The 26667-nt window shown below is 33.9% G+C and overlaps 1 protein-coding gene across 6 annotated transcripts in view; it reads left to right on the top strand.

Moving 5' to 3' along the window:
• The window catches only part of LOC145664628 (uncharacterized), a 435530-nt gene that overhangs the window by 395817 nt on the left and 13046 nt on the right, over window positions 1-26667 (top strand). For all 6 annotated transcript variants that reach the window (XM_081731459.1, XM_081731455.1, XM_081731461.1 and 3 more), the window contains 8 exons: window positions 1320-1524; window positions 6664-6820; window positions 12107-12309; window positions 13743-13891; window positions 15882-15994; window positions 18732-18927; window positions 22737-22946; window positions 24539-24729. In XM_081731459.1, coding sequence (XP_081587585.1) covers window positions 1320-1524; window positions 6664-6820; window positions 12107-12309; window positions 13743-13891; window positions 15882-15994; window positions 18732-18927; window positions 22737-22946; window positions 24539-24729 — 1424 coding nt within the window. The remainder of the gene's footprint in view (window positions 1-1319; window positions 1525-6663; window positions 6821-12106; window positions 12310-13742; window positions 13892-15881; window positions 15995-18731; window positions 18928-22736; window positions 22947-24538; window positions 24730-26667) is intronic.

The raw sequence follows: 26667 nt of genomic DNA, 5'->3' as shown, positions 1-26667 counted from the left end.
GCAGTTATACCGGCTAGGCTAAAGAAGACGGTGATGATGAGAACTGAATAAAGTGATGGAATGAAGAAAGTGGGAGGAAACGAGAGAACCCGGAGAAAACCCACGCACACTATGTTTGTCCACCACAAAGCTCACTTGGCGCGAGCTAAGAAGTAATTAGAATTTAATAGTAAGTGAAACAGATTTTTGCTTATTTGGTGAACGTACAAGGGAAGTTTGGGAGAAAGTACTTGCCTGCAGCGAAACTAAGTATGGCATTTGAAAGACCAATTGATGCTGATTACGACAATCTAATGAAGTTCCTGTAAGGTTGAGAACTTTTCGAGAGATTTAACATTAAATGCACGATTGCGCCTCCTAGCGACCTACCGTTATTATGCAGCCTCATTGTTTGAACTTCCTACTGCTTAATCAGTGGGGTCTATTCACAGACAAACTGTCCATTGCATGTTGGATGACGGGGTTGAGAATATACCAAAGAACTACACACGATTTGTACAACCATTTGATGTGTTTGGATTCCGACCAATCAAAGATTATGGCAGGAGATTTGTACATGGTATGAAACTTCTTCATCTGGAATCATGATGTACTAACGAAACAATCAAATAAAGTTAATCTCCATGTTAATGAATCAGTTCCGATCACCGCGATACATTGGATTGTTTTAGTTTGCATTCCACAAGGCAAGTTACCGAACAAATTATATAACTTTTGAATCACCTGTCGAATTTGGTTTTTGCTTTGGTTATGCGAACTAGTCCCTTGACAGATGCAACGCAATTGCACACATAAAATGTTCATGGTGCAAGGAAGTATTTTGCCTGCGACATTTCTTCATTGAACAGAAGAACAGCAGTGATCAATTTTCATCTCTAACCTATCATTGTTGTCAACAGTTTAATGACTAATTTTAACTAACAAACGCGTTAGTTATTGCAAAACAGTTTTTTTCTGTTACCTCTGATAGATTTCAATTCGTATGTCAATATTCGTTGCTAATAATGTACCTAACGCGTTTAAATGCACATATACTCATTTTTTCATATAAACTTCCAAGTTAAATCCCTCGAAAACTTCTCAATCGTATAAGAATTTTATTAGCTTTTTGTAATCAGTATGAATTGGTCCTTCAAATGGCATGCTTATTTTTACTGGAGGCGAGTGCTTTCTCCCGAACTTTCCTTGTTAGCGTTACACAGTTAATAAAAGTTTATATTCTGAAAAGTATATATATAGAAAAGTCTCTTTTATCTATTATTATGATGCATGGTTCTTTCACTTACGGCTGTAAAGTAATTTACGGTTGTTTAATTTAGGTGGTAATTCCATGGTGCAGTCCTGTGAGCCTACGTGCTCTCTTCTGTATAGATCCATTTATGCCAGATCTTGAATTGTCCCAGGTGAATGGTACTCTGTTCCCTCGTAAGTCGTCACTTACACCTACGTTATGCTCACGATTGTTGTCTTTATGGAGGCATATATCGAAATCTCGGACGCACTTTGAAACGAAGCCAGATACTGGTAAGTTACAGTGTATAGTCTTATTAATTGATTGATTCGTTCACGTTCTTATTAATTGATGGAGGTGCCTTACGTCTCATTTTTAACAGTAAAACCATATGAGATGGGATCTGTTTACTCAGGTTTTAATCAGAGTGTTTGTGTCCAAGGACGCGCTTTAGTGCACTTGAACATGAATGGTTTTATCTCGATGATATTACTGATGGTAAGGTACAATATCATACAAGATACTGATAACTGTGTATAGTGCCATCAGTAAAGGACTTAAGTTTCATTATATTATGCGTACAGTCAGGATCAGTATGTCGCTTATTAAGAACAATGGAATTGATAAATAACACTTAGAGTGAATACATTTACAAATACGTGTATTATTCTTAAAATCTGTAGGAAATTGATATGAAAATAATGTATATTGGTTTAGAAAGTGCTTCTCCTCTATTTCCTAATGCCACGTACTTAGAAAATAATTTGAATTTTATTTAGTAAACATAGTTTGCTTTGGTGTCACTGTTCTATATGACCAGTTTGTGTGTGCGAGATCAACAAAGAAAATTGTGAACCAAACGTAACATTAAGTGATAAAACGTATGTATACTTATATAAGTTACTTTGAAAGACCAAAACTGGAATTTGATTCAGTAATTTGGAACAGCACTTTCTAAAACTTTTACAAACAAGATAAAATCTGTGCAAAACTGTTTTATTCTACTGCTTTGTTTTAAGATGAAAGTGAGCTGCTATTCACAAAGCTATGAATATTGGAATGACTGTTGGGGTTTGTAGAGCCTTACGAACAGAAGAAAAAAAATCGATAGAGTGCATGCAAAAAGTACTAGATAATGTTTATATCAGTGAATACTGTTTACGAAACATAGGTTTCAAAGTACCCAATCAAAGCATAAGAAATAGCACGATGTTAGTAGTTCTGAATTGGAAATATGAAGTTTTATGAAGATTGACAGATTCTTTAAGCACATTTTAGACACAGTATTAAGCAAGTGAAAATTTTATGAGATATGACGATAGTTTTTTAAATAATTACGCTCAGAAACATTATGCTAAAATGTAATATTAAGACTGCTGTTCTTAGATTTTCGTTGTTTTAGATAGATCGAGAACTTGATCATTTTTACAGCATTGACAAAGAATTATTTCTGCGTAATTGAGTTTCATCTTCATTGGGTTTTATATTTAGTGCTCCTCTCTTTTACTGTTTTATTATTTATTATTATCACTATTATTACCGTTAGTATTATTATTCCATTGCAATGTAGTGCTCCGATATCACATGATGGAATTTTGCCAAAAGCTATTCGCTTCACTGAAATAAAGATAATTATTATTATCCAACTGTGAAAGTGATATAGAGAGTATTGTGAATGAAATGAATGTAACCTATGCGAAGTGCACGAGATTAAAAACTAAATATGATACTTCTGCGTCTTTTCATGTTGAAGTATTGGATACAGATTTTGAAATTAAAAATGATCCTGCGATCTGGCCTAGTGGTATACTAATTGGTCCTTTCTGTTTGAGACTTTTAACAACTAATGCTGAAAAACAGGATAACAATGATAATAATAATAACTGGTTTATAATGAAGTTGCATATTTGGTATCAAAATGTTCAAGGCTTGAGAACCAAGAATAATATTTTATACAGTTATTGCTAATTTTTCATTTGATATTATGTAACAGAATCTTGGTTTAATGATTCCTATGATTATTTTCCTAAAGTATATAAATGTTTTCGCTCTGATAGAGATTATTTTTCTAAGCAGAGTCGTGGAGGTGATGTTTTAGTTACTGTTAAAAGGAATATAAGTTGTTAACGGAGTTTAATTTAGAAATTGAGATTAAATGTGTATGAATTGAAATGGATATAGTGAAGGGAAAAAACTTATTGATTGCGTGTTATTATTTTTATCCAACATATTCTGTTATAAATTTCGTGAATTATTGGAATTTTATTGTTTCGAAAGTGAATTTTTTGACTATTTCATAGTGATTTTAGTGACTTGAACATATCTAAAATTGACTGGACTGATAGAATTTTTCCTCGTGATATAAGTTATTACTCAAAATTCAAAGCTAATTTTTTTTTAATAGTATGAACTTAAATGTAGATGGTACGGTCTCAAGTCTTGATCTAATCTTACGCAACAAACACGATAAATCTACTGAAAATGTTCTATCCATGATCTCTCCTGATCAAAGGTGACTATCTTTCTTTATATAGAGAAATTTAAGGAGTAGCATAGACTAATATTTTGTTGAGTAAAGATATTAATCTCATTGCACAAAAGGTTCATGATACTGTTGTGGATACGGTTAATAACAGTGTTCTAGTAGCAGTTAAAATAAATTCTAAATATCCGAGATGGTATTCTCGTACTCTAGCTATGTTAACAAGAAGATTAATGCTCATAAGAAATATAAAAGAAATCAGTTGCTTTTTTCTAGATGTCATCAAAATTTTAAAAAGCAAGTTCTCGAGAAAAGTATATTATTTTAGTATAATTGAAAGTAGCTGAAAGAATAATCCTAAAAAAATTTGGAAACATCCTGAGAAAATATTGAATATTAAGGAAACTAATAAGGCGGTGTTGGTTAATGATGAGTTTATATCTAACCCACAACTGTTAACCGAATTTATGGCTAAGCAGTTTGAAGCTGTTTATCATAAGAATGATTCAATTCAAAGTCATGATATGGTTAATCAGGTTTGTAGTGATGAATTATATGTTACTGTTGAACAAGTAATTCAACTTATAAGTGGTTTAAGTATTAAAGCTTCTGTAGGTCTGGATTCTGTACCGATTTTAGGTCTGGATTCTGTACCGATTTTTATAGTTAAAGGCACCTCTGAATTAATTGCTGCAGTTTTGACATCTTTGTTTAAGTGGAGTTTAGCTTCTCATATTTATCCGAGTGTATGGCAAGTGGTAGCTGTAACCCCAATTCCTAAATCTGATGGTAAGGCTATAACAGATTATAAACCAATTTCTGTACGTGATGTTACGCCGAAGATTTTTGACCAACTTATTTTTAAATATTTATACAACTATATTCAACATCGCATTGTCTCCGAACAATACGGCGTTATAAACGATAAATCAACTGAATTGAACTTAAATAGATTTCTAACTTTGTTACTTCTGTGGTTTCTAATAAAGTTCAAGTGGACACGGTCCACTTCGATTTCGCTAAAGCTTTTGATAAGATTTCTCATCATGTTCTCAAAAAGTTTTGTCTTTTCGATGTTCTTAAGTCTCTAATACTTTGGTTTTGCCTCTTATCTATTTAATCGTAAATTTCTGGTTCGATATGGGTTGTAAATCATCCGTGTATAATATTTCTTCTGGTATCCCACAATGATCTAATTTGGGACCGTCATTATTTATTATGTATGTGAACTATGTTGATAATTCTTTAAATTGTCCTTTTCTTTTGTATGCTGACGATCAGAATCATTTTATCAGAATCAGTATCCAGAATTATCAGAATCATTTTATATTACAGGCAGGCATTAATTCAATCTTTGAATGGTTTAAGTAATTTATTTCCTCTGAATATGAATAAAACTAAACAATTTTATATTTGAGGGAAACCAATGTATCAGTTTATCAGTACAAGATTAATGATCATAAAATTGAAATGGTTTCAACTACCAAAGATCTTGGTATTGTTAGGAGTAATAAATTACTGTTAAATGAACACGTTGATATTTTGTCAAAGGCCAGAAGAAACTTACATCTTATTAAATGGGTTGCCAGAGACTTTAAAAGTGTATTAATCTGTAAAGTTCTATATTGTCCTTATGCTAGATCTCATTTAGAGTATGCTGCTTTGATACAGAATAGCAATTTGATGTCTGTCTTCCAAGCTGTTGAAGCTGTTCTGATTTCGTTGTTTACTTGGCGTCGATTTAAATTTAAATTTAATATCTTAGCCAATGATGCTATTCTTTTGAAACTCAATTTAATTTCCCTCGTTGAAAGAAGAACTTGACAGCAGATCAAATTTATTCACAGTATAATTCATGGTGAGGTTGATCTCATCGATTTGTTGTACGTAAGCACTCCATCTTATAATCCTAGAAATTTTCGACATTTTTCTTGTAACTATAATTTGTTTAGTATTCCAATATATAAAAGTATTCAAATGATTAATAAGAAATTATAATACTTGATATTTCCTCAAAAATCAATATCTCAGGAGTATTACTAATGAATAAGTCATTTTTTGTCAATTTTTACATAATTTCTGTATTTTACTAATTATTATTTTATGATTTTATTCATGCTTTTAAGTTGTGTGGAATATACTTTTCATTATTATTATTATTATTATTATTATTATTATTATTATTATTATTATTATTATTATTATTATTATTATTATTATTATTATTATTATTACTATTATTATTATTATTATTATTATTATTATTATTATTATTATTATTATTATTATTTTTATGTGATTAAGCAAAGGCCTTAGTTCTGTTACTTTCCTCAATAATGAGTACAGAATAAAAATTAATATTATAAACATTTTTTAAAATTTAAAATAGTATGTCAAAGTATTATACATATTTCTTTTCTTTTTAGACAATTCTCTGCAAGTATAGTGTATTATATTGTTAAAATTTACATAAATACTGTTTATATATATATATATATATATATAGGTTATTGCTATATTTCTTCTTCCATGTTTTTACATTTTTTGTAATATACTTTTCATGACTTGTTTACATTTGTGTTTTTTTTTCTTTTATGAGACCAATTTAAGACTTTGGCTATGGTGCCACTTTCATCAATAAATAAATTATTATACTTTTATGGTGTACCAATTTAGTTCATTATCTTTAAATCTAAAGGACAGTTTGATTTGTTTTAGAATACTGACTATAATTCGTCAGTTGCCGACGATGCTATTAAAAAAAGCTCATTAATGAAAAGGGATTGTTTCAGAACTTAATTGTACAAAAAGAGTTCCAAAGATGTGCATCACATTATTTATAAAATTCCAGAAAAATTAAATCGTGTAGATATTGAGTACCTTCGAAAGATTTTTTCTTCCTTTCCTTTCCTTTTGTTAGTTTAATGTAATGTGTGCTTTTCGGTTGCAGGTTTTATTGGAAAAGGACTTACGCGGCACATGAATCGTTTATGGAATTATTTTCTCAAGGGATTGCTCGGTACATTGGCCATTATGATTGTCTTCCCATTGGTGTGTTTGGTCGTTAGTTGTGGAAGCCTTGCCATTGCTGTGTTTGCGTTTATATGGTAAATATCACTTTTAGTGCTTTAGTGTCATGTAAAAGCTCTTAGTAATCCAGGACATTTTGATTTTAATCTAACTTAAAATGTGTGCTGCAAAATATGAAAGTGTACCTTTGATCAAGGATAGCTTCTGGAAGCTGATTGTGCTATTATTAACATGCTTGACGTTTTTAAGATAAAAAGTGTTTCTAAAAACTTAGTTTAACATCTACGCAAATATTTTTGATTCTGTCTTATGAGCAATTACGAGAAGATTTAGTCGTGTAGCAAAACAAACAGACCAGTAAGAAGTGAATATTTTTTTTCGAAATCCGTACTGAGAAGATAATTGTAATTAAATTAAATTTTTAGCCATAAATTTTATCGTATGATGTTTACAATGCACACCACTATGCAACCGATGTAAATGAAACCCTAGAATACATGGCCCATTTGGATGCCAAGTGACCAAAGTCCAAAAATTGAAATTTTCTAGACATTTAAAAAATCATATTTTTGTTATGTTGGCAACCAAAGCCACAAATATGCATTTTATTGTTTAATAATTTACAATAAACCACCTAACAGACAAATAGGTACCCATGTGCAGAATTGAATGATGGTATTAATCCATTTTTTAGACTTAGTCCATTTGCCTTCAGGCAGTCCATACAGTAAGTCCGATTCTCCTTCTGTAATCATGAAAATGCATACAAAATGCATATTTGAATACAAATCATGAAAATGCATTATCTCCAGTTCCAAGAGATCGATTGCCCACCTTATAACGTGAAGGTCATTGCAATTCAAGCAGTTGATGATATGAGGAAAGTTTGATATGCAGATGCAAATAGAGGTATTAGCGCGAGGCTGTTTGAATGAGTGTTCCTCTTACGTTAACTGTGTAGCATTCTCTCTCATTGAGTTTAAAACTAAATATGTTCTGAGTAAGTAGGATGTAAAAAGATTTAAATATGCACTATAGTATACAAGGAAAGTCAGCATCGAGGTTGAAAAATTATAGTCGTATAACTACGAAGCATAATTCTTTCACCGCGACGACGACGACGATGATTTTATTATTGTTGTGAAATCGCAGTTAAGAACAATAAGTAGGAATTCACTTGGTACACAAGGAACAAGTGATGTGGTGGTTCAACAAGGCGGCTGTGGGTCATCCGGAATATCATATATAGGATATCTCAAAGACATTCTAATAGGGGTCCCGGTGGCTCAGTGGTAGAGTGCTTACCTCTCGTGAGAGGTGTCCCTGGTTCGATCCCCGGCCAGGTAAGTTTGTGGTGAACAAGATCGGTCTGTACATTTTCTCGGAGTACTCCCGTTTCCTCTCACATTTCATTCCACCATCCGGTTCACTTGTTTTAATCATCTATCTCCCTTAGCCTAAATGGTATCAAGACTATCCATGGCTTTGGATTGATTATTTTAACAAAAGAAACACTGACCAAAGCTTAAACCCCACTGTATTTTAAATTATAATAAGTAACGGTTTCGGATATCTAACATATCCTTCTTCAGACACTATCAAACATAAATAAAAAGATTTTTTCAGTTATGTTTGATAGTGTCTGAAGAAGAATATGTTAGATATCTGAAACCGTTACTTATTATAATTTAAAATACAGTGGGTTTTAAGCTTTGGTCAGTGTTTCTTTTGCTAAATGGTATAATTGTAGAACGTTAGACTGAAAGATTTCATTTCATTTTCCAAGGACATTCTACAGTAGGATGACCAGAAGTCCGTTTCTAACGGGATTGTCCCTTTTTTCAGATCTTCTGGTGTACCGAGAAAAATGCAAACGGAACGCAAAATTTCCCTTTAAGGAAAAGGGCGCCTTTTTCGTTCATAGTCATGTAATATACTAGTAATTCTTGTGTAGACTGTTGCAGTTTATTAAAGGAAAGACTAAACTTTCTACAAAAAATAATCTAAAAATAGACATTCAATAGACAATTGATGTTTCTAATCCTGGTTCCTATTAAATGTTAAAACATAACGTAAAAATTAAAATTAAGGTTAAATAAATAAAAATTCGGTTATTTTGTAAAGCTAGAGCTTTCTTCACTGGCATGAATGATAGTGTAAGAATGACTTTGCCTAAGAGAACTGTCAAATTATGGCAATTTGTCGAGTGTCCGGTTTGTTTTATTATTTATTTATTTATTTATTTATTTATTTTCTTAATCTATTCACGTTATGTTACATTCATCCTAATAGCACGTGTAACAATCCTGAGCAGCAGGGTGGATTGATTTAAATCAGTCTGATTTAAATCACGATTTTAATCAAGATTTAAATCACTTGATTTTTTAAATAAAATCGTTGATTTAAATCAAATTCCGAAATGAATTAATTTAAAGTGAAAGTAAGTAAAATCCCGTTTCTCTTCTGTTATTTCGATTACGGAAGATAATAATCATAATACAATGAGACTCAAATGTATGTAAGCACAGTATGAAAACTAGTATCATGTAGGGAACGATCAGGGAAAATCCCATTTGAACGGGTTACGGGTGAACCCTGCTTTCTTCTCTTTGTAACACAAGGTTTTAAAATTTCTATTCCAACGGGGAAATCACCATGGACATTTAAGATGAAAACTCTTTTGTGTACACGTCTACTTGTTTGTTTCCAGATAATAGGGGTGTATTTAGAGGGGTCCGATCCCCTCTCCGAAACAAGAAAAAAAATTAGATTTTAAAATTTTGGGCGAAATTTATGTACTAAACACAAAGAAGTTCCCCGGGATCGTAATACGACAAATTTTGGATGCGTTAAAATATCGAATAATACTTTTGATAAAGTGGATACTTGACCCCATTGCAGAACATGCCGCGATCTGCGATGTGATCGCAAAAAACTTGCCGTGCCTGTGCAGAAAAAATTGTCAGAGGAAATAAAATAGCCAACAGAAAAGTATAAAAACGTGCCTGCTATGTATAGATGTCTTAAATGCACGGATAACTCGCATTTGAACTGTTTTTCACGTCACATAAAGCATATTTTTAACAATCATAAGTGTTTCTTCTTCTGGAACTGATCATCTTGATTTTTTTATTTTGGAATTCCTGCAGAAAATTCCTACAGGGAATTCGTGTTATGATTCAGTTCAAAATCTCTTATCGTCGCGAATTGTGTCGAGGAATTTGAAGCTTTAAAATATATAAAACGATAATTATGCCTGTTGTGCTGTATGGTTGTGAAACATGGTCGCTTACGCTGAGGGAAGAACGCAGACAAAGTAATTGAGAATAAAATCCTGAAACGAATATTCGGAACCAAAAGGAAGGGAAATGAGGAATGGCGAAAACTTCATGATGAGGAACTGCATAATTTATACCATTTACCAAACATTGTTAGGGTCATCAAATCTTGGAGGCCCAGGTGGGCAGGACATGTAGCGAGAATGGAAGAAAGTAGGAACGCTTTCAAAGTTTTAACTGGAAGTCCAATCCGAAAACGACCATTAGGAAGCCTAGGCGCAGATGGGAGGATAATATTAAGTTGCATCTCGCAGAAATAGGAATACAAAGTAAAAACTGGATCCAGTTGACTAAGGATAGAAGTCAGTGGAGAGCTTTTGTGAACATGGCACTGAACCTCCGGGTTCCATAGGTCATAGAGTGAGTTCGTTAATTTTAGGCGAAATTTATGTACTTTATATGGATTTCGTGCCGCTAGCTAGTTCCAATTGTTTAAAAATATGCCCCTGCCAAATAGCAGTAACTTTCGTGAAAAGAAAAGTGTCATGTTGATATACATTGCTGTACTTTTTCCTTAATGCTTAAGAAACATTTTTTGGGATTGAAATAGGTTAATGATTGGGAATTAATTCAAAATTTAAACCCAATACTTTCACGTAAATGACATAATTAACATTTAATACTAATTCCTAATGTTTTTTCTTCAGTTCGCGACTTGTATTATACGAAGAAAAAGATTTGATTTAAATCAAAAAAATCGATTTAAATAAAAAAAATCAACAAAAATGATTTTTTTGAAAAAAATCATGATTTTTTTCCACCCTGCTGAGCAGCCACATAAGTTACTATTCGGGTAAGTAGCCAGTCACACAGATCCTGATGTATCCAATGCTCGCTGTAGATCTTGTTGGAGCTGAGATGCTTGTTGCTGCAACCCAACTGGTAGTCAGATGCCTCCCACACGCACTCGGTAGCACTTACTTTCGGAAACCTAGGAGGCTAAGGTAGAAGGCGTGTACCAAGTACAACACGTTAGGTTACTTGCTGATATGAAACTTGTCTTATTCTGCTACAAGATATAGTCTTAAAGTATCCAGATAAGGTCAGGTAGAATTGACGACATTCCGGATGTACAAGACATTAGCTATACTCCCTAAGTGAAAAGGAGAGGCGAACATTTGTATAGTCTATTGTCCCCCAAGTCGCAGTACCAGGGGTGAATCTTGTATGACGAGTTCGAACACACTGGATTTTCCTGTTCATCTGCATTTCTATAGAAACACACATTGTCGCCGGTGTTGCAAGGCAGAAACAATTCTCATTGCTGAATATCACCGCCCTCTATTCGCCTCACCACTGCAGTCACTCCAAACTCCAGCTAAAATGTTCTCGGTAATGATCAGGTGTCAGGGATAATGGTGTGAGAAGAACGTGGGAACATAGACCTGCTCCAGCAGTCGATAGTTTAGCATTCGAGTGATCGCAGGAGGCTGGCAGGTGACTTTCATTGCACATCCAATCGCCGTCCTGTCAGTTAGTGCGGCCCAAACGATCTTTCTGTTCAGGTATTCCCCAGTGCATTGCGGGAGCATGTCTGCTCCAGGAAACCTAAAACCTGATCTCACATCGCGTATATCACTGCTGGATCACTAACACGTCACGACCCAGAGGAGCAGCAATTCTGCATAAGACCACCCGGCCCCACTATACGGCCACGCTCAACATTTAATTGCACAATAGAAGGTCTCTGACTTCGCCCTGGCATTACAGACACAGACTTGAACCATACGAAACAAATCCATGTACACAACTTCATTCGTGTTACTCGACAACCTTTCAACTACTAGTAGAATGTCCTCTGTGATGGTCGATGCGCTGACACATTCGAGCTAAGATCAACGTTTCCCTAGATGCATTCGGAAGTGCGAATTGAATTCGCATCGAACAATGTGTATAGTTTGTTGTTGGAATGCGTTTCTACCAGCATTTATTATTATGATTATTGTTATTATGTTGTTGTTGTTGCTGCTGTTGTCTGTAACACACTACCAGTTAGAAAATATTACCAGTAACTATTTTTTCCAGGATGCCTGTTGTAACATTTGGTTTGCATATTTTTATGGCGTTGATCTGCGATTTGGATTGTCCTGATCCGAGTAAAAATAGGTATCTTGTTATACTCGAGGCTCTGCTATGGAATATAGGATTACAAGGATGTTTGCAGCCTTTGGCAGCACTGGTCGTTGCATTCGTGTTTTGCCCACTAGTATCAGTAACCATACTTGGAGGTGAGTATTTTGTCTCATTTCATAACCATGAAAAGGACTTTTGTAATTTAATGTAATTGTATGAGTTGTTAAAAGAGTCACGCTGTAGCTAGTCTTTTCAGAAGTCAATGAGTGGCTAATGCAATATTTCTTGGGTACATCTAACATCACGTATGTAATGAAAAAAATTTGATCATTTGATGGAGAAAATGATAGCATCATAATCACTGGCAGAGAAGGTTAAGAGAACACGTTTTTATCTGCAATTTTAAAGTCGAGTGTAAACGTTTTATTTATCGCGTGATAGTTTTTGTTTTACACTTTACCTTCAGAAAGTTTCATTCGATTTTCGATCTTAACTCAAAATCATTAAGCAATAAAGAAGTTACTTAATTAAGATTTAGCAAACTGTGGCTTGAAACAGCACTAATGAAATATGGAGTCGTGCGCTACACACTGGTCAGTTGTGCTTGTACCATTCAGCCGTCTAGAGCTGTTCATATGACGGAATCCCCTAGTGTAGTTATATCAGCTTTTCCAGTTTTATATTACATAATTCTCCAAGGTTTTTGAATAGTTTAAAAGTGTAACTGTTGACGATATAAGTACTGAAAATGACAATCTTGACACACATTTGACAAATTCAGATTGCTACATTTTGCAAGAGTCAGATATTTCACAGGTGGGCAGCAACGAAAATTTTAGTTGTAATTGTGCCTTGCTTTCTCAAGTTACATTCAAGACCGTGAATATATTAGAGAACTATTAGCAGATACTTCCTCATTTTATAGTTTGTATTAGGCATGTATGAGTGTGAATGTTCAGAATCTAAGCATTCCAATACTGAATATAGACTTCTTGTTTATGTCATTATTTTTTCTCTTACGACTTTTATTAGAATTTAACATTTAATTCAATCCCAAGAGTTTTATTCGCATTTCTTATATTTCTGTCACAATGTATAAAGATGTTATACCGGAATATTATGTTTATTCTATTACGTACAACAAAGTAGCATAAGTATGTTATTTCTGAAACTTACTTGTTTCTTGTTCTTTATTGTTTCATAGGGAAGTATAAAGCAATAAGGCAGCAAGTTTAGATTTGTTGTGTTATAAGCAGAATTGTGTTTGATAGCGTATTATTTCACTTAATAATTGAGTCTATTCGAAGTTTCGTGAAGTGTAAAATGTTTTCCTATCAGTATTGTGATATCTTTTAATCTTTGTGTAATGTGTCAAAAGATACATATATATTGCTTCATTTCGGAATTGAGTTCTCAAGTTTGAACCTAGTATTATTTTTATTTATTTATTTATTTATTTATTTATTTATTTATTTATTCTCCACTTTCATGATAAATAACAAGATTATACATTTAATTATAGCGACTGGCCTAATTACTGTTTTCAGTATGAGAGTTTCTCATCTGATTGTATCTGTTTTCCTTCCAGTTGGAGTGTTTCGATACGCTTTTCGTCTTGTTTGGGACACTGCCATTTTCCATCTTGTTATAAAGAAAAGAGGACGAATCCCAGCGAGCGATAGTTTTGTTGTAAGACGAGTTGCTGGCCCTGGATTGGCTTCCAAATATTATTATCAGGCAAGAATTTCATTTACCTTAATCACATTTTACAGTTGCGCTTAGAAGTAAATTCCTTTACCCCCCTATGTAAACGAGATATTCCCAACAAATTTTGAATTTTTTGGTAGCTACACATTGTGTGCAATTTTTTGGAAATTAAGAGAAAGTATAAAATATGAGTCAGTATATTTCCATTATTCACATTGGCAGTGTGTCAGAAATAGTTGGTAGAGGTAATATGAGAGAGAGAATGCACTTTCGAACTGGATTGTATGGGAAGTACTGTCCAGTTTAGCAAAAGTGTATATTTTACCCTTTTCATATTCTTCTGTCACTATCGTCGGATAAAATAGACAGGTACATTATTTGAGTACGTTATTATTTGAGTACATACAAATAATAACAAATTCCTTCAATATTGAGAAGATTTCGATTGTACCTTATATTGTTTGGTAACGCCAGATGTAATTATAGATTGAGCCAACAGTGTGTTATATCTCCTATAGTCACTTTCTTTGTGGCTTAAAGATACAAATAATAAGCTTTCTTATAAAGCATGCATTATATTCCGTAATGTCCAAACTTTCTCATAACACGCCAGTGTTTCCATCCGGTACACTGTTTCAAAAAACTGTCTTCAGAAGTTATTACATTTTCTAATCGTGGACATAGTTTTTACTCCATCAACACGTTCTATTTGCACAAGATCACGAAATTTTGAACCGAAATGTGTCAAACAACTTACTTTGCTATATATTTATGCAATATTATCCTGTCAGAATACATTTATAATTTATTTGATACGTATTCTTCTGGCGTCTAAACTGGTTCCGCAAGGTAGAAGAAGAATTAAGTTGACTGTGATGGAATTGAGAACACATCAAACTCAAAAGGTTTGGGAAGGAAGCCAAACGACATTCTTAAAAGAACAAGGCACAAAAATTAACAAGTCCGCTTAGGAAAGATAAGTGTAGCTCTTCTGACTTGGTAATTTGAATTAATTTCTTTATCATTGGTATTTCTAGACAATTGAGAAAACTTCTTTCAGGGCAGAGCGACAACTAATAGACTCCGACCGCACCAGTTCCTTTTCATATTTTCCAAGGCCTAATATAGAGAGAAATAATTGCTATAGAATGAGTTGGTCGCCGGGTTAATTATAATTTTAGTGAAATATAACGTAACAAAAGTCAAAAGCCAATTGAGAAAAGATAGGTAGAAATGATTTATTCTCGATCAACTGTTGTAAATAGATATCAGTACACTATTGTGTTAGGTTGAAACTTCCTGCAATTTCAGCGTCTTAGACATCAAGTCATTACTGTTAAAGTATACTTGACATGACATATTCGTCATGATTTTGAATGGCTGAAATCTTTTTCGATGATAGTGGTAGATGTCTTTGGCCTTGAGTACTTGCTGAATACGTGGATTGAATTTTTAAACTGAAAAAGGGGGTCCCTTGCTTCTTATTGTATATTTGCTTTTTCAAGCAATTCTCAGCCTTTCATCCTGGAGGTAATGCGTGTCTTAAGATGTTCAACAATTTCGATTACAGTATGTTCATATTTATTTTGAACGGATTTCAGTGCGTGTTTCAATTTATCGCATTAGTATCATTGCACTACTTTTTGAGAAAAATAACTATAGTCGTTTCTCGTAAATTTGTGATGTAATAATATTTGAAGAGAAACGACAGAGTAAGTGGCTCTGGACCGTTTAGCTGTTATTATCTGAATATGTGCATAATCTCTTTCATTGTTAGTTTTTGTCATGACTTAAAAAAAAAAAAAAAAAAAAAAAAAAAAGCGCCTGCTGATAAGACAAGATGCGATAACGTAACAAAAGAAGTAAAGTTGGTCTGACCAAAAATCATGTATGTCTTTTTGTGTGGAAATTGTATTTTATACTTTTTCATAATCAAGTTTAATGCCAGTACAAAAATAATTTGTGACTTCAGTTTGCTGCTTTTCGTTTACTTATTATAGCACTTCCTTTACCTCTACAGATACGACCAGAGCAAGCACTTGCAGCATTTGAGGCCAAGTTGGAGTTAGATGAGTTGGCTGCATATCAGCACGAAATGGAACAAACTATTCTTCAACCACAGAAAGAGTTTAGGTAAGATGGTATCAGCATGCATTTATGATTGTTTCGTAGAAAAAAATATCGATTCTTATTACCAATAAAGCCTGTCCAGTTTTATGTTCAGTATTAATGTTGGATGTTACAGCTGTTAAAAGAAAATCAGAACAATATTGTATATAATTCATACCAATACGTCTTTGGCTAACATAGTATTTTCGTTGAATAATAGTACAGTAATATTGATATGCGTACCGAAGCCATTTGTTTCCATTGTCACTGTAGAGAGTGAAGTCACTAAAATTTTCGTACGATTCTTCGCCAAATCCGCCATTATCTAGATGCTGCAAATTCTTGATAACAGTGAAATCATTTTCTTCTGTCGCAGGATGTGTCGTCTTTGTATCTTCTACGGCACAAATTTTCGTCGAACCGCTGGTGTGTTAAACTTTTTTTTGAATAGAACACGCGAATAACAATGTTTCTCTCTGACTTTTTGTCGTGACAAATACTGCCACAATATATCAGCACTGCAAAGCTCGGTGAATTTAGAACTCGTTTTTGTATTGTACATTAAGAACTCGCTTATAGTTCATTTCAAATATCGAGAAAAATAACTATTTCGCGTACGAGATCGTTAAAATAAATCCATTAATTGTCGACATTGTGTGTTACATATTTTTTGTCTTTAATCTATTCATGAAGTTAAGTATGTTCCACGTATAAAGTGAAATCGATTTACGACAAAGGAATCATAATTTAGGTCTTTATTTTTTCCTTGATAATCGAATACTGTTCACTAAAACGTCCCATCTATTATTATTGTTGCTCGCTATCAAATGATAGTCATTATTGTCTTCTAACAAGGCCTCTCATAAAGAAGAGCATCCCCGTTAAATGTCGTGGAGGGAAGGAAGAAAGTTTTCGTAATTCAGTTGTGATTTTGTTCAAGTGAAATTCCCGACAGCAACAAAATAATTATAACTCCTCGAGATTGAAGTAAATCAAATATATATATATATATATATATATAAAATGTGGATTCATTGACTTTCTAAACACTCTGTGATGGTAAAAATGAAGTTTATTTCATTGATAATGGAGAAATTTAGCGACTTTTGAATACTTCCTTGACTATTTTCATAAGAATGAGATTGAGTATAGTTCTGACGACAGTTGGGGAGAAGAGGAGCTCACAAAATTTGTCTGAGGTTCCATGAAATCTATGGACCGCCTCGTTTCTTTTCGATTATTTGTTCGAACGTGTTTGAGTTTTGAGTTTAACCCATATGATTAGAATCACATTCTAAAATGTGGGTCCATTTTGTGCATAGTTGTAACCCTAAAAAGGAACGTTAAACTCCGAGCCTTACCTTGAATATAAACATAGAATTAAGTAAGCAATAATAATAATAATAATAATAATAATAATAATAATAATAATAATAATAATAATAATAATAATAATAATAATAATAATAATAATAATAATAATAATAGAAGAAGAAGAAGAAGAGAAAGAGGAGGAGCTTGAAATGCTAAACTGACTATAATGGCAAAATTTAAAGAAATATTTTGCGTTGTTGTGCTTCTATTTTCTTTCTGTGGGAGTAGTTTCGCACAATAATTTTGTTGTGACCCCATATGACGTAGTCGCTAACACTTTCGCCTTTGGTGCGAACGGTCCCTGGATCGATTCCTGATGGGGACACAGTCGTAAAAGTGTAACAGCTTTTTCAGGCGAGCCATTTTGAGTGAGGTTTTTCCTGGGTTTGCCTCATTCATACCAGGCAAATGCCGGGATGGTACCTAACATAATGGTCCCAGACCTCTTCCTTCCTTCTCCAATCCTTTCTTTCTTCCCTTTCATCGGATAGTGTGTTCACCGAGGGACGTCATCCCTTATATACGTGACAGATGAAATGGCCATAGATGCCAACAACTCAGAAATCTAATTCCCCCTAATAATTCTGTTTATTGTGTCGTTTTGATTGATTGATTAATTTGAGTTTACTGTCCTGATACTATATAAGACGGAACTTATTAAAGAGGTATCCGAATCACTATTCTGGTTTTTATCCAAAGCAGTTATCTCCACTGTGTTTCGAACCCGTAACCACCTGCGTAGATAGCATAGAAGAAATCTCGTCAGTAAGTGTCTGTACACTTTCAATTTACTTACATTCAAGAAATGTAACTCTGTAATACAATTCGTTATACTAGTTATTTTTTAGTTAAGTTATCGATTTCAGTTTAGTTTTCAGTTAAATTTCACTCACTTTGCAACCGAGACCGTTGTTTTTGACTGGAAATCCATTCTTCTATATTTCGGTCCGTTTTAGAACCATTTTCACGAACAATCACTTCAAAAACTAGAAGACACTAGTTAAACATTGTCCTGTAACAAAATAATATAATATAATTAACTAGTGTCTTCTAGCTTCTGAAGTGACTGTTCACAAACATAGTCCTAGAACGGACTGAAATATAGGAAAATGGATTCCTAGAGAAAACTCAATAGTTGCGGGTGCGAAGTGAGTCAATTTTTTTGAATATGTACCCAAGAGCATCAACTAGTAATTATGTTAGTTTTAACTTATTTAAAGTTATGCGTTGTTTGTTCTAGTTGAAAATATATTTTGATTAACATTTAAATGCAAGTCGATAAATTTATTGCATGAGAATTTATACTAGTAAGTGTGCACTTGTTCTGTCGTGTTCTTCTTGTTCTTATTATGTAATATGTTGTTAATATAATTTCGTTTTCGTTTAGTCATTTTGTAGAAACCTGCTTCCACCCGTTCTCAGCGCAGTTGGTTAAAGATGGGCCATACCGTCAACTGGAGAAAGAAGCTCAAGACCTCATTAGTTCATTACACGAAAAGCTGGAAAGAAGACGTCGAGACTTGCAGACTGGTCTTGGAGTTGGTGTTCGAAGTAAAATTAAACTTACTACAAGGGACCTGAAAGTAATTTTTTTTTTTTCTGTTCTTATTAAAATCGAATTCTGTTCCTTAACCGTGGTCAGTAATTAAGTTGATTTTAAAACTAGAGCAGAAATCGAAAGTAATGAATGAAGTTTATACTGTAGTATTATATTTGCAATATATACCTGAAGGCGCTCTTATGGTGTATGGTGTTTATAGCTACATTTAAAAGTAAACTACAAATTTGGAGACTAACGTTTCTTTTCCTTCCGATATTTTTTTAAAATCAAGTAAATCGTTGAATGTTGTTGACTCTTTATTAAATGTAAAATTTGTATATTCTAATGTTTTAGGTCGATACGAATTTCAGTTCTTTCATTTTAGTACTGGAGTAAATTAATTTGCACAAGAGCATTTTGAAAGTAAATAAAGAACAAGGGATTTTTGAAAAGCTGGATAAAAAAAATGTTTAAAACAAATTCGTGATTTTATTGTCGTAGGCAAAGTGTTAGTGAGTACACGTGTTTTAAGATAAACACTTCGGTACTGAAATTTTATTTCAAAACCCATGGAAGACGTTAGTTATTAGTGGAAATCGAATTCTCGCACCTTATTGATAGTTAAAACGAAAAAAACAATTTTTTCTTCCTTTCGTTTTCCAACAGATCATCCACTATGTCTGATTTTTTGTCTTTGTATTTGTGTCAATTTATTCTTTTGTGTTGATATTTAGCGTGTAAATATATTATTATTCAAGAAAATTGGTGCAGAAAGAAAGCTAATTCATTAATATTTATCTTATCAAACCTAACACAACTGTAATGTAAAGATAAATTGATTATCCAGAGTTTACCTGTACATTACAAATATGTAGTGTGGGGACAGTTGATGGCACAAAAATGTAAGAAAATAGTTTAATTCTGCCCAGACGCGTTCCAGCATATCTTGGGATATCAATTCCATTGCTCCGACTATACGTTTTTACCAGTCGTCCAAACACTATGGAATTCGGAAAAGAGGGAAAGATGCAGATTCACTGCGTCCGTGATATATCCACAAGGAAGCTCAGCAGCTTTCTAATATGGTTTCTTCCAGTACGGTTTATCCACCATCCCTATAGAGTAACGTTTTGGTATTTGTAAACATTCACGTATGAATGTGGAGAGAAGCATCATAATGTTGAAGACCGCTTTCAGCTGCGTGATAAGTCATTCCAGCATCTTATTTTCTGGTCCAAGTGAAAGTACCCATTACAACAGGGATAACCAAACTTTTTTGATTGAAATCTCCTTCAGACCACAAGAATCTTTTTGCGATCTACCTATGTGCAGTTACCACTGACACTGCATTTCGATTTCCCTTAATCCACTCTTAGAACGAAGTAACAATTATATTTCTTCTTTTGCAAAGTGGAGTAATTAATGCCTTTTCAAATTGGCTTTCTTTATCAGAGCAACACAAGCGTTGCACAACACACAAACTCATTTATCCTTATGATATAACAAAGGAGAAATAGTGTGTTCATGGAAATGATGGTCTCATCCTTCCTTGGAAATCATTTTACATCAATGGAAACTAAACAGAACAGAACTCAACAAAACAGAAAAAAATTGGTGTGTAATATTCCTTTTCAGATAGTATAACTTTTTCTAAAAGGTTTCGCAATCTACTGGATAAAACAGCAGCAATCAACTGTTCGCCCAGCCCCGCATTATGGGGGTTCGCACACATCCTGGAAAAGCTAGATTTTTTTTTTTTTTTTTTTTTTTTTCAAATATTGAAAATGTCAAACCAAGTTCTTATTCTTTCGAATTCTGGCATGTTTGGATTACAACCCAGACACCTTCATCAGATACGTCACGCTGAATTGCAGCACTTGTAGTTCTATATTAACCTGCTTAGTTTATTTTTTGACACTTTGTTTGTATATGACATGCATAAACACTTACCTGTCCTTTCCGACGGCTGTGAGTAGCTAAGACTTTTCCCTGTTCATGAATATCATCTGCATTCGAAATCTTCCACCTTATGAACGTTGCGTTTCTACAGGGTTTGTATGATAAGTAATGAGACCAGGTCTGGAAACATTGTTTTATTGATCTGATCTGTACAGGGACTTAAAAGCTTTCGAAGTACTCTCCTCTTGCGTCGATGCACTTCTGCAATCGATGTTTCCACGCTGCAAACGCCCCCTGGAAGTCAGCAGCCGGCATGTCCTTTAGAAATGTGGTCACGGCTGCTTGGATGGCTGTGACGTCTGCAAAACGGGTTCCTTTCAAGCGTGGCTTCAGCTTCGGGAAGAGGAAGAAGTCGGCCGGGCTCACATCTGGGCTGTAGGGTGGTTGTGGAAGGACTTCCACCCCAATCCGGGTCAAAAAGGAGGTCACTAAGAAGGCGGTGTGGGCAGGGGCATTGTCGTGATGCAACTTCCACCGGCTAGCGATCGCCGGTCTTTTCCGCTTGACGCTCCTGTGCAGTCTCTCAAGGACTTGTTTGTAGAAGGCGGCGTTGACGGCTTGTCCTTGGGGTACAAACTCCTTGTGGACCACCCCCACATTGTCAAAAAAAACAATCAACATTGTTTTCACCTTTGACTTCGACATTCTGGCCTTCTTGGCGCGCGGGGACGCAGGAGTGTGCCACTCCGCGCTTTGACGTTTCGTTTCAGGGTCGTACTGGAACACCCACGACTCGTCACCTGTTATGACGTCATCTTCAAAGTTAGGGTCACTGTTCATGAGGTTCAACAGTTCCTGACAACAATCAACACGTCGTTGCTTTTGTTCGTCAGTCAACACTCGCGGCACCAGTTTCGCACAGATTTTTCTCATTCCCAATTGTTCCGTCACAATCTTGTGCACTGTTGTGTGGTTCATATCGAGTTCATCAGCAATCAATCTCAACGATAATCGACGGTCTGAGTTCAGGAGATCCCTCACTTTTGCCACAGTTTCGTCCGTAGTCACTGTTGTCGGGCGTCCAGCCCTCTCCAGATCCTCAACGCTTTCCCGGCCGTTCCGGAACGCACTGTGCCAACGAAACACCTGGGCTTTGGATAGGGCTTCCTCTTTGTAGGCCTCCGTGATGAGAGAAAGCGTCTGAGTAGCCGTTTTCCCCAGGCGAACGCAAAATTTGATCGCATAACGCTGTTCGATGGAACCCTCCATGTTTGTTGATTTTCCGCCGTGACAAGAATGTTCACAAGGGCTTTGTCCAAGGCTTGTCCGCGCTCCACTAAGGCTCGGAGCCAACTGACGCGCGGTGCGTTGCTTTGCTCGGACCCCCCCCCTACATCCTCCATCACCGACAAACCCGCTCCAGCGACACGCGCGCCGCGGCGCGGCGAGTCTCATTACTTATCATACAGACCTTGTATGTACGTTTGCTGAGTATAGTACGAAAGTTACATTTTAACACTGATAACTCCTCTTATCGCGAATTCCAACAGATGAAACGCCTTCTTTGCTTCGGTGCCGCTAGACCTTGCTCATAGCTGCATATTGCAGTGTTAGCCTAACTGACATATACAGATTAGAACTTAAAACTTTTCACCTTTATTTTCACTAGCGATGGTCCGCTTGCCATCTTTACCGCTTTCGCTACAGGTCTTTCTATTTGCACCACATTTTTGGAACCACGGTGACACTTAGTGATATTTTAAATATAATGATAAATATTTTTTAAAAAAAATATAGTAGAAACTTCATAAATATAGTTCTAAGGGTTCTATGTGTTTTTTCCTTCTATTTTATAATATTTTTTATATTATAAAATATATATAAAAATTATATATTGTAATAATTGCCTTTTATATTGTAATATTTTTACTTAATGTAATTCATTCTTCGTAGATCGCCATTCAACAAGCGGCACACATGCTTGAAAAGTTTTATCCAGCTCACGTTATGCAGCGTCTACCGATGAATGAAGATGAATTTTGGGAAAATAAGGGGCTGTCAGTTAATGATTGGGCAGGACTTGCTGGGTTGATGTATACAGAAATATTCAGTCTCGATTTCCTCACTCCATTGGATGATACGGATACAAAATTTCGTCTGGAGGTAAAACTTCTGAATTTTGCTAAGCATACGCATAATGTGTTTTAAATTACATATTTTTAATCATTAATAATTACTTTGCATTTCAGTTATAATTTTCAAAATTTGATGTAATGTTTTTATTATCGGAATTATCAAACCTATGCTCTTAATTTTCGAATGCATGTTTTGTAATGCGTTAGTATTGACGTCTTGTATTTGCTTTTTTATTTTCTGGTCTGATATAGTATATGTGATGCAATAGCTTGTTCTATTTGCGTTAGAGATGATTAGATAACCGGATAAACAAGTATCTGACTAATGCAGATATCATTAACTAGAAACTATTTATTTCTCTCTCTCTTTAGAGTAGGAAGAATTTGTCTCAGCTACGGATCATAATATTTTTTTCTTTCGAAGAGAGAAATCATAAATGAAACCATAATTTAGCACATGTACCCTCATGTCCAAAATGATTGTCGCATATCTATAACTGTCTTCTTGTAAGAATATAATTTGATAATGATTTTGCAGGGTACTTTTAATACTGATACTATGTGTATAATCAGGAAATCTATATTTGAGGTAAATTTCATAGGAAAAGAATTATAAATACGAAAATGGTAGTGAGTAAAACAAAATGTTGCTAAATGAACAAGAAAGTTTTATTTTCGTTTTATTGTTCTTATTTACTGCTCTTTTGACATGAAATTTGAGATATACATATCTTTGCCGATTATACACATACTAACATTATAAGAAATACCGGGTGAAATCGTTATCAAATTATATTCCTACAACACCATATTTATAGACATGCGACAATAATTTTGGACATGAGTGTACAATTTTCAGAAACTTTCTTACTCCATGTATCATTTTTTTTTTATCGTTTTATTTGAAATATCTAAATAAAATCTCTGAAATTAATGAAGAATGTTACAACTTTACAATAAACAACTGTAAAGTACTTTTGCGTTTAAAGAGAGCCCTTATTGCTGAGAGGTAATCGAATCTGTTGTAGATTTAGAGTTAGATACTTGTAATATAGGAAGAACAGAGAAGATGTAAGGTGGTTTCAGGAGCACTGAAAAGAAATTGTAAAATCTAATTAAACAAATACATTTCTCATTTGATGTTGACATTACAGTACTATCAAACTTTTTCATCATATTACGAATGTCTTCATAAACACGCAATTATGATTTTTATTTAATGGCATGTGACAATTTTCAACTAGTGCACCTCGTGCTATTTTCGATTCCTGCAGGGTGCAGGGTACAGATGGGCGAAACGATTCTAAGAAATAAAGAATTATATATATATATATATATATATATATATATACGACATTAATTACATTTAAAAGATAGATTTTATCCGCAACAAAAGGAATGTCGCCTATCTTGATGTTCGCATTGAAATAGTTTTTAACAAATAAAGTAGTTAAAGAAATCTTAAACAACAGTATGGGTGAAACTCCAAATATAATGTGTATATTAGTGGAAAGTGAAAAATTATTCACATATACTTTATCATATGTACGTTATTAATATCTTTGTCTTCAGTTTATTAATGTTGACAATTGAAATTAATCTTGTATGTCTTTTTTGTAGCCCCATCAAGTGGATTTGTCACGATATACTGAATTAGTGAGGAGTGCAGAATTAGGTGGAGGTCCTGACCTGTTAGGTCCTGTTTACGCTCCTCGGGGTAATATTCAGGTTCATTCTCCATACCTGGAGGTCACAGCTTTCAACCCTCGTTCTCGAGCGAGTGCCACAGCGAGAAAAACAGAAAAAAGAGGGTAAGTGCGCAATTATTGGATATTTTAATGAGTACTTGTTTTCTGCGATTATTTTTCTGTGCACTTATAGCTTCTTCTTAAATGTCTTGGGTAGTCTTAAATTCATACCGTAAGAGAATTTAGTTGTTGTTTAAATCAAAGTTCTTTCTTAGTATAGGGATATCCTAAACCAGAAATTTCGAAATTATGTTTACTAATAGGTGCTGTAGGGTACATATTAAAACTAGGAATTTACCTTGTACTACGATCCCATCCTCTGTCTTCAAAATTTAATTTGGCTCTATATTCCGACCAGCGCTGTAGCTATATACTTGAGCTATCTTCTATGTAAACTGGGATATCGCAATTAATTAAGTTCTTAATGCTATATTCCTAATCTTGTAGAAGAAAAATAGGTCCCAAGTATTTTGCAGAAACACTAGCTCATTTAAATACTAACCATGAGATTTATATCCGATCACTGTCGTGGGAATTAAGACTTTTTTCCCCGAGAATTGCTTTTGATAAAATCAATGTCACTTCTCACTAAATTCACTCTAAAATAAACAGACATTTGTAAAGGCGGTCAATTCAAATTCTGCTCGGAATGTAGAGTGCTAAAAAGGAAATTCGAGGAACTTAAATAATAATTGAACAATTAAAAAAACAGGCACATATAGTAAGGTAAAATCCAAACAATAAATGTTGCAAGAAGCAATATAAATGGAGTAAAGTGATAAGTGAAAAGTGCACAAAACAATTACAGAAAAATTGATTACTTGTCCATAGAATTAACCATCGTCATAGAATTCACTTCTGTATAAATTCCATCAGGTTGTAATGATAGTCTTCATAGCTAGACCATGAACATCCTCAACCATTGACAGTGTTCATATCATAATTAGGTGTATGATTAGTATAACTTCGACGGCACAATTTTGTTCATTTACTTTCTGTATGAAAGAATATGCTTTTGTGATAGTTTATGAAAATTTCATTAGGATCTGATGATAGCCTTCGGAACTAAAACTGGAAACCTTTCAACAGACATTGTTAATTAGTATCGTAATTAACCGACTTCATTGTTTGCTTGCATAATTTTTTCAACATACAAGTACCAGTTTTGATTATTCTTTTTTTAGTTTGAAAGAATATACGTTCTCTTGAGTTCCGTATAAATTTTATAAGGATCTCATAGTCCTTGGAATTAGACCATGAAACTCCTCAAGAGCTGACAATGTTAATACCATGTGTGTATTCACGTCTAATTCCGTAACGCGTAGACCAATGAATAAAAAGTACATATTTGGTCACATGTTTCATAGGTCAGTCTATTTTGTAGGAGGTTAATACTCAGGTATCTTTAATCAAGGTATCCGATTAAACTAGGCTACTGCAGTTTAAAAAAAAAATCTAAAACACTAAAAAAGCACAAACTAAAAACTAAAAAAGTATTCACAGACTTCAACAAAAGTGTCAAAAGACATAAAATAATAATAAAGCGATTAAAAGCAAAAAATAACTCATTACTATTATCGATAAATAAATTTTGAAGTCTGTGCGAAGCATAACAAATTGATCCCTCGTAAAATCAGCATGCAAACTAATTTTATGTAAGACACTTAATTTATGTGGCTTCTCATAGATCACAAAAAATCATTATATAATAGTAATGAATTATTTTCTGGTTAAGCGCTTTATTATTATTTTCTTTTTTATTTTTTTAAGAGCTCCTTTGTTGAAGTAGTAAATATTGTTTTTCTTAAAAGTTCTTATGAGTGATGTAGTAGATTGAAAATTAGAAAAGGAGTACCAGAACTGAATAATTATAGCGTCATTACACAGATATTTACCGTATACATGAATCAGTATTATTCCTATAGAAATCTTTTTAACTTCGTATAATACCAGAAAGTTAGATACCTGACAGAGAATACAAAAGTTATATTACTTCTTAAA

The sequence above is a fragment of the Thermobia domestica genome, chromosome 11, assembly GCF_964235325.1.
Source record: "Thermobia domestica chromosome 11, izTheDome1.hap1.1, whole genome shotgun sequence".
In the NCBI taxonomy this organism is placed as follows: Eukaryota; Metazoa; Arthropoda; class Insecta; order Zygentoma; family Lepismatidae; genus Thermobia; species Thermobia domestica.
Note: the sequence above shows the minus strand (reverse complement) of the source record. Positions and strands in the feature narration are given on the sequence as shown.